Below are 8,685 nucleotides of genomic sequence, written 5' to 3' on the forward strand. Positions count from 1 at the left end.
TTCTTTCTGTGCCTTTTTAGGGCACTTCGCGGAGATATGTCCAGTTTCCCCGCATCCAAAGTACTTCCCTTCCTCGATGAAGCGAGCTCTCTCGTGAGGAGTAAGCTTGGGTCATGCATCTTTCTTCTCTGGGTTGCTTTTCCTCTTTCTACTTTCATTTTGCGAAGTCTGTTCGGCTCTTTGTGTCATGATCTCATCAGTGGGGTAGGTCAGACTGCCAGAGTGGATGGCAAAACCCCGTTTGCATGACTCATTAACTCTTGAATAGAAGCTGACTTCTGTTCCAAGCAGTGATCTCAGATCTCTGTAGGTAGACCAAGGTCAACCGCTCAATCTGTTCCTTGAACGAGATCTTCTTAAATGAATAGGCGGGTAGAAAAGAGCTCCAGAATCTCTCGCAATAATCGTCCACTGTATCCTTCTTGGTCATCCGAAGATGGTTCCAAGTAGTTCGTATATCACGTTCATACTCTCGCGTCAGCCAAGAAGAAAGCCTCTTGAATTTCAGCCATTTAACTGGCGCAGTCTTGCTTAATAGAAGCGTGGACCACCAAGTTCGAGCATTCCCCTTAAAGTAAGAGGCAGCTCTCTGAATCTTAGAGTGCTTTGAGTAGCGTTCTCCCGCGAAAGCGATGTCAAACTGCTGTACAAAGACAAAGCCTTCGAAGCATCTCTATAACCAAAAAATGTGTCAAATTTAATTGACTATCCACCTTCCTTAAACTCTCGGACTTTCTTGCTTTTGTCTTCCAAAAAGTCATACTCGTTGGCTTTGTAAAAATTCTTCTTCTTTGCATAAAAGTTGCTGTCATCAGAGTCTGAACTGTCTATAGACGAGTCCTCTATAGAACTGTCACTCATGGGGCGAGATTTAGACTTCTTTGCCTTTTTCTTGCTTTTCCGAAGCGTTGCTTCTTGCCTTGCTTTTTGCTTTTTCGGTCTTCTTCGCTCGAGTCAGATGAGCTAGAAGAACTATGAGAAGAAGAAGAAGAAGAAGATCTGGGTACTTCTTCAAATCGAACACACTTCTTTTGTTTCTTTGCCTTTTCAAAAGTCGAATGACGACCCAAATAACCCGGGAAGTCAGTGCCTTTCTTCTGCTTTTTGCCGTGCTTTTTAGCTTTGTTCTGCGTGTCAAAAAGCTGAGCAATTCGTGCATCAACCACCTCTTGTAATTCCTTCTCTGTATATTTCTTGTGAGTAGAAGGTTTCTTGAGAGCGGGTTTTGGAGGTGGTGGTGTGGTTTTCTGCCACTGTGCGTGCACCTCCTGGAAAGAAGTCTCGCTCATATATTTTACAAATTTTGGGTCCTTCGCAAAATTTAGCATCATCTTTGTTGCATCGCCAATCAATTGACGACGCTCCGCCTAAGTAGGCCGAGGCGGGCCATACTCCTTGCCGGAATCTTCGTTGTGATCCCTTCCTGCATCTCCGGATGTAGAGGGATCACATCGAGCCTTGGAAATTTGAGTAAGACCCGCGGAACAAAAAAATTGGGATCAGATTTCCCATAGAAGAGAAATTGGCCATGCTCTGATACCAATGTAACAGACTTGGACACTCCAAGTCAAGAATCTACAACGACAGCACTAAATAACCACTTCAAAACAGTTCACAGTTCACAATTTATTCGACACTGGCCCAACAGAGTTCCGTGCCTAGAGATATTGGCCTCGAAGACTGGTGCCCCTTTCGGTATTTCTTTTTGTATTAATCTGTGTTCAAAGTACAAGAGTGCGGGCAGGCGCTCACACTCGGACTCTGCGTCCAGATGCTCTGAGTTGTGAGAGGCCAGCCCGTTTATTTAAAAGTTACATGGGATACCAAAAGCAGAGCTCCAAAAGCTTCTTTAAAAAGCTGCCCATAAAAACTGCCTCTAAAGGCTTTCAAAATAAAGCAAAGGCCCTTTCTCCCTCTTTCTCTTGCTTAAGGTAAAAATAAAGCAATTCAAAAGCTTTCAGCGTAGCCAAAAATCAGCCAAAAAAAACTGCCGCTGGCTGCTTTTCCTAGCCTCCGCAATTTCCGCTGGGAGGTCCACGATCTACGTTGCAGCGAGCAGGTCAGCCGCTACGTCAGCATTTTTCTTCCGGGCACGGGCAGCCCTGTCATCACTTTGTGACATACATACACATACAGAGAGAGAGAGAGAGAGAGAGAGAGAGAGAGAGAGAGAGAGAGAGAGAGAGAGAGAGAGAGAGAGAGAGAGAGAGAGAGAGAGAGACGGGCACCATGTGCCAATAGAAAAGAACAGGCTGAACAGACTTTTAGCACTTCAATAACAACTGAACTGAAAGAGAGAGACGACACGCGACACGGAGTGACAGAATTCCACCCTAGAGAGTATTGGCCCCAAACCTTGGCGCCCCTTTCGGTATTTCTTTATATTGCATCAACACCATACAAGCCGGTACTCCACGCTCTACAACTTCTCCAGGAAGCATACCAGAGAATGAGCCCTTAGTACATATTTAAAGGCCCTTGGCGTATGAAAAGCAATTTACATTGAAAGCCTTCAAACTCAAAAGTTTCTAGTCCTAAAGCAATGCCAAAAAAGCTGCCAGCATAAATCACGGAATTTCGTACAACAGTCAGCGCAAAACGTGGAAATCTGTACAGTCTGCCACGTCATCATGTCAACGCAATTTTCGGAATTTCCGTACAGTTGCCATGGCTTTAGTTTTCGCGTGAGTGTGTGTGTGGGTCTTGCTTTATTTTAATCCTTTGTGTCACTTGGGGCCCCATCAGACGGGGTCCCCATAAGTTGGTAGGACTTCTTCTTCTGTTACTTGTTCTTCTTAGGGTTTAGGCCCCTCGGCCAGGATCTGCAAGTTGGCTCTTTTCTTCAGGACTTTGACATGTCAGCAGTTTGTGACATCCCCCCTTCTTGAAAGAAAGTAATCGTCCGCGATTACAGCATATCTGTAGAACAATTCAAGTTAGCTCAAAAATTTCCGAGGGACATTCCGAGGGACAATCAGTTTGCTCTTTTTGTTAAGGAGTTAGCTTCTCCTTTCGGCTCTTTTGATCAAGGAGTTGGCTTCTCCTCTCGTCCAGATCGGAACTCTTGATATTCCGGCGTAGGAAAATTAGCCATCACACCCAGACCACACTGATCTTCCACGAGTGTCCTGATGCACTAAAATTACATATCCAGGCAATCTCATCGAATTAGGAATATTCAGTGGTTGGCACATCACAATGCAACACAAATGCTTACATATGCATGTTACATGACACAACAAACAACGTCGCTGAGCACTCCCCCGAGACTAACGGTCTGCGGTATGAAGCTACTTAACGACTACCTCGTCACTCGCCTCGCAAATAGGTCCGGGCCATGAGCTCACAATGAAACGCTCCCCAGACCGTAGTCTGCATCGCTTGGAGGTTCAAGCATACAACCAAACGTTCCCCAGGCATCAGCCTGCCTCGTTCGGAGGTTTTCTAGCATACAACGGAACGCTCCCCAGGCATCGACCTATGTCATTTGGAGGTTCAAACAATACCAAAACAGTTGTCCTCACTTCTCCACCCAGGAATAAAATCACCAATCATTGAAACCAGTATTGAAAACCAGAGTGAAACAATTCAAATCGGCACCAAGACAGGTAAAACAGATAGCACCATTTCAAACAAATTTCAAACAATACTTTCTCAAACAATGTTCAAAAGTATCTAACTAGAAAACAACTAGAGAGGTCATTCAAGGCTTTGTTCGGACAACTGAACTTTGAGGACAATTGGCTTGCCCTTCTGCATCACGGTGATGGTTCGGTTCCGGACCTGGAGAGTTGCATCATTCTTGTTATACCAGGGCATGTCCAAGAGAACATCGCAATTGCCCAACTTCATAATGTGGAAATGAGCTTTTCCATGATAATCTTGTATAGTCACTGGAAGTGCACCAATGAGCGGTACCACTTTCTGAGTTTGCCCCGTGGCTAGCTCAGCTTCAATTTCTCCACCCTCTGCATCATAATCAAAGCAAGGTAGTTAGGTACGTAGTGTTCGGTACAAATTCGGTTCGTAAGGTACGTAGTACAGAATGGATTGAGTTTTCAGGTATGTAAAAATTCGTACTTTTTGTCACAAAGCCTAAAACTGAGAGTACTTAATACATTTATATATGCATTCACCAAGACTTTTAATAAAGACTAGCAAATCAACAATAGGCCATTGCAAATGCCAAAAACTAGAGTCCACGACTAATGGAACAATGAAAACACAAAGCCGAGCTTAGCTAACCAAATAGTGTCAGATGTCTGCTGTCATGGTCACATAAACACTAAGAGCATCAAAATAAATACATAATGAATCATCATAATCCAAGACTGCAGTTTGAAGTCCTGACTCTAATAAGTAGTAAGTACTACAAACCGCACCTGCACTCAAAGCTGGCAACTGCAAGAGAGGAGCACACGCTGCACTGTACCTATATCTCTGCTAAAACTAGTCGCTCTCAGCTGCAGCAAAGCGTTTTTCAAAAAGAGAGGCCTAATCCGCTGAAATAGAGCAACAGCCTCGAAAAAAAAGAAAAGAAAAGAAAAACGTGTATGGAACCTATCCGTACGTACTGAACCGTATTGTACGGACGTACGATACAGATAGAATCCGTACGTATGTACGGATGCAACCTTAAATCAAAGTGCGTCTGCTTCAAGAATTCTGGATGGATGAAGTTCTCCATAGCTCCGGGGTCAAACAAAATAAGGGCTTTCAAGCCGTTATCGGGTACTAGTCCAATAGCATGTCTAGCCTTCTTACGTGGGAGCAGAAGGTTGCACTGAGGACGTTGAGGCTTGCTCAAGACATGTATTGGACGTATGCCCTGTTTGGAAACATTCGAAGCATCGGCCTTCTTGTAACAAGGTGTCTCGTTGACGTTGTGTCAGACGAGGCCCTTGAGGTTGGTTTTCACGGGATTCCCGAGAATTTGTTCGTTGTTGCCGGGAGTTCTGGTTAGTGGCCGGAGGCTCTTCTGTGGTAAACTCCAACTTTCGTTTCACGAGCTTGTAGCTGACCGCGGCATGGTCATATAAGCTCTTGCATAGTAGAGACTTGCTTGGAGAGACAATATTCCTGCAATGGTGATGGTAGTCCAATGGTGTAGCGCTCGCATTGGTCCTCCAAGGAGATGAACTTAGAGAAGGACACTGGAAGGTACACGTCGAGAAACCTTTGGTTATAGTCGTCCATGGTTTCGGTGGCAAGCATTTTCAAGTTGCCCCACTCTGCCAAAATCCGGACTTCAAAGATCGAAATCATGTAACTACGCGCAAAAACTGTCTTGAAAGCTTACCAAGTCCTTGGAGCATGCGGTTGTGTCGCGATTGAATACCACCATTGCATAGCATTATCTTTAAGAAATCCCGTTGCTCGAGAAATCTTGGATTCTTCTTAGAGGGGGTAACATGTTGTTCAAAAATTGTTGAAAACTTTGCAACATCAGAAGATTCTGCTGAGGATGCCGCGAAAGAATGTCGTGAAGCTCGTCGAGCAGAAACTGGAAATATTCTGTTGAATCCATGAATTCTATGTATTGGGTTCTTTATAGCTTATGCCCTGTAAGACAGAGCGATGAAGACGGGAGCGCGCCCAATGCGCGATGAAGTAAGGGTGGGAGTGCCTAATAAGTCCGGGGTCGGGGCCTCGAAGATACTTCAAGTAAAATTCCAGTAGCTCTGTGTGCTCTTTTGTAGGACCAGTATGCTTTCAGAAAAATAAGTAAAATAAGTCCGGGGTCCGGACCCCGAAGATACTTCAAGTAAAATTCCAATAGCTCTGTTTGCGCTTTTGTAGGACCGGTATGCTTTCAGAAAAGCATACGCCTGATGCTCTAATACCACTTTCACAAGACGGGCACCACGTGCCAATAGAAAAGAACAGACTGAGCAAACCTCTAGCACTACAATAACAACTGAACTGAAAGAAAGAGACGACACGCGACACGGAGTGGCAGAATTTCACCCCAGAGAGTATTGGCCCCAAACCTTGGCGCCCCTTTCGGTATTTCTTTATATTGCATCAACACAATACAAGCCGGTACTCCACGCTCTACACCTTCTCCAAGAAGCATACCAAAGAATGAGCCCTCAGTATATATTTGAAGGCCCTTGGCCTATGAAAAGCAGTTTACATTAAAAGCCTTCAAACTCAAAAGTTTCTGGTCCAAAAGCAATGCCAAAAAAAGTTGCTAGCACAAATCACGGAATTCCGTACAGCAGTCAGCGCAAAACGCGGAAATCCGTACAGTCCGCCACGTCATCGCGTTAACGCAATTTCCGAAATTTCGGTACAACTACCATGTCATCAGTTTTTCGCGTGAGTGTGCGCGTGGGTGCTGTTTTATTTTAATCCTTTATGTCACTTGGGGCCCCATCGGATGGGGTCCCCATAAGTTGGTAGGACTTCTTCTTTGGTTACTTGTTCTTCTTAGGGTTTAGGCCCCTCGGCCAGGATCTGCAAGTTGACTCCATTCTTCAGGGCTTTGACACGTTAGTAGTTTGTGACAGAGAGAGAGAGAAATGACATGGCACGGCGTACTTCTGTGTCCTTATCAATATTTCTTTATTATTCTACTTCACAGAGTACAATGCTCGAGGGTCCTGCTCCTCTCGCTCCCAAGCTTATCCAAGCAAAGACTAACGCCCTTATCGATATTTCTTTATTATTATGCACAATGTCCGAGGTCCTCCTCTCGCTCCCAAGCTAATCTGAGCAAAGAGGAGGCCTTGGGCACACTTATAAAGGCCTTTGGCCAAGCTCAAAAGCAGGCACATGAAAATCTGCAATTCTAAAGGCCCTTGGCTCCAAAAGCAAGCGCCCTATGGGCTGTATGTATGTTGCTTGACTTTTATTTTTACAAGGGTTGCCGGTTCCATAAGTTGGGTGGGTTAACCCCCTTTGGCCCACTCGGCAGATGACATGGCATGGCCTAGAGGATAAAGCCCGGACAGAAGGGGCCAAAACCCTAGTGAAAGCAGCAGGAAAAATTGTACCAACTTTGAGGTTCCTTGTGACATGTAAGCTGGGCTCTCTCTGGTTTTCTACCAGAGAATATAAGCCTCTTATATAAGTGTGATATTATGGGGTGACACCTCACCCTATACATCATCATCCTAGGTGGAAATTGACCACATCCTCTCACATGACCTATGCCACATTTGGTCTATCACATGACCTCTGCCACATTGGCATCTTAGTGGGCTAGAGAGGGTACACACGCAGAAGCATATAACATAGGGAATCATATCATAGAGAGGAGGTCAAGGCTAAAGCCATACACATCACTACCTTCATTCCTCTTATCTCCTTGTCGAATTTTGTGTGCTTTAGTGAGGACATCCTGATCGATGATATTGAACTGTCTTTCGGTTGTTTTTTTGTTGTTGCTGATCATGGCAGTCAAATTCCTCTCTAGCTTCATCTCAGTTGCGTTGGAAGGCATCCATGTGCTGGGGGCTTCCTCAGAGAGAGAGAGAGAGAGAGAGAGAGAGAGAGAGAGAGAGAGAGAGAGGTGCCTTTTTGTCTAAATTACTCTTGCTTTGGTGGTTTAGCTTTTATCATTTGACGAGTCAACCTCAGCACAAGAACAGAAATCAGTGGACTCGCAGAAGGATCAGAAGGTTGAAAATGATACCAAGATAGATCAAAAGCAAGATTAATTAGAACTTGGTGATGCCAGATCCTAATGGTAAAGTCTCGTACTCCTAAGCCTGTTTTGTCTCCTCTCCAAGCAAGAAAATGTCTCTCTCTCTCTCTCTAAAAATTGATTGTTGAACTCAATTCTGCACAGATTTGCTATGTTAAGACTTTGACTGCTTTTGACAGATAGGATGCTGGCGTCTCGCTTTTGCACGTCTGTGCGCACTTTGGATAAAGCAGAGATTACCCTGTAAGTAGGGGTATGAACTGTTTGCTAAAACAAGAAGTTTAAAGACATTGTAATTGTCAAACAAAAGGATGAGATTGAACACATAGGTTTCAGATTCAATTTTGAAGATCTTTACAGGCAGTTGTAGAATAGGCTGAAGAGACGTGGATTATGTACATGTTTGTACTGTAAAATTTGAGTCTTTTATTCGATAGAGTTTGGATCGAGTGAATGAGGTCTTTTGCATGGCATGCAGTGAATGGTGTAAAGAAGTAATTTAATGGGAATTATGCTGCTTTTTAATCACTTTTATCCGTTTAGTATTTTCCTAATGTTGTTTGACCACATTGGATTATGCCTACAATCTGTTCTTTACATGTGACTTCAGCTCTTTGTTTCTTCTTGTAAATGCGGACCCGTTGCACCACTTTCAATTGCCTCGAGCTTACTCTTAGGCCCGTGTCACACTGGGGTGCCTGCCCCTCTCTCTCTGAAAGTTGCCGGCCATGGTGCTGTCACACCGGGTAAGCTGCACATTCTTGCCAACAAATCGAAATCGCACAAGTGGTAAAACCCCCACCTTTAGTGCTGTCAGGGTTCAAACCCCATCGTCTCCCTTCCAGTGTACACGTTTGAGATGGCCACTGCCTGGAGAATTTGGCCGAGGCTGCTAGCCCATCCCTGTGACATGGGCTGGAGGCCAACTTTTGCTTATTCCTTGGCAAATGGCGAGCTGCCACCTCGGCATGGCCAGACCTTTCCCGCCCCAGTGTGACACCCACCGTATATACCTCAAGTTTGCCTACAAAGAG

At 44.7% G+C, this 8,685-nt stretch overlaps 1 protein-coding gene across 2 annotated transcripts in view; it reads left to right on the plus strand.

The window, feature by feature from the left end:
• The window catches only part of SPP (signal peptide peptidase), a 49,905-nt gene extending 41,805 nt beyond the window's left edge, over positions 1 to 8,100 (plus strand). Inside the window, exons 11-12 of one of the 2 annotated variants that reach the window (XM_086522139.1) lie at positions 7,557 to 7,693; positions 7,831 to 8,100. In XM_086522139.1, coding sequence (XP_086378265.1) covers positions 7,557 to 7,664 — 108 coding nt within the window. In that variant the 3' untranslated portion in view covers positions 7,665 to 7,693; positions 7,831 to 8,100. The remainder of the gene's footprint in view (positions 1 to 7,556; positions 7,694 to 7,830) is intronic. The other variant, XM_086522140.1, reaches the window with a different exon arrangement.
• Positions 8,101 to 8,685: the final 585 nt, after the last annotated feature.

The sequence above is a fragment of the Adiantum capillus-veneris genome, chromosome 10 (assembly GCF_014529385.1).
Source record: "Adiantum capillus-veneris isolate H3 chromosome 10, ASM1452938v2, whole genome shotgun sequence".
Taxonomy (NCBI): domain Eukaryota; kingdom Viridiplantae; phylum Streptophyta; class Polypodiopsida; order Polypodiales; family Pteridaceae; genus Adiantum; species Adiantum capillus-veneris.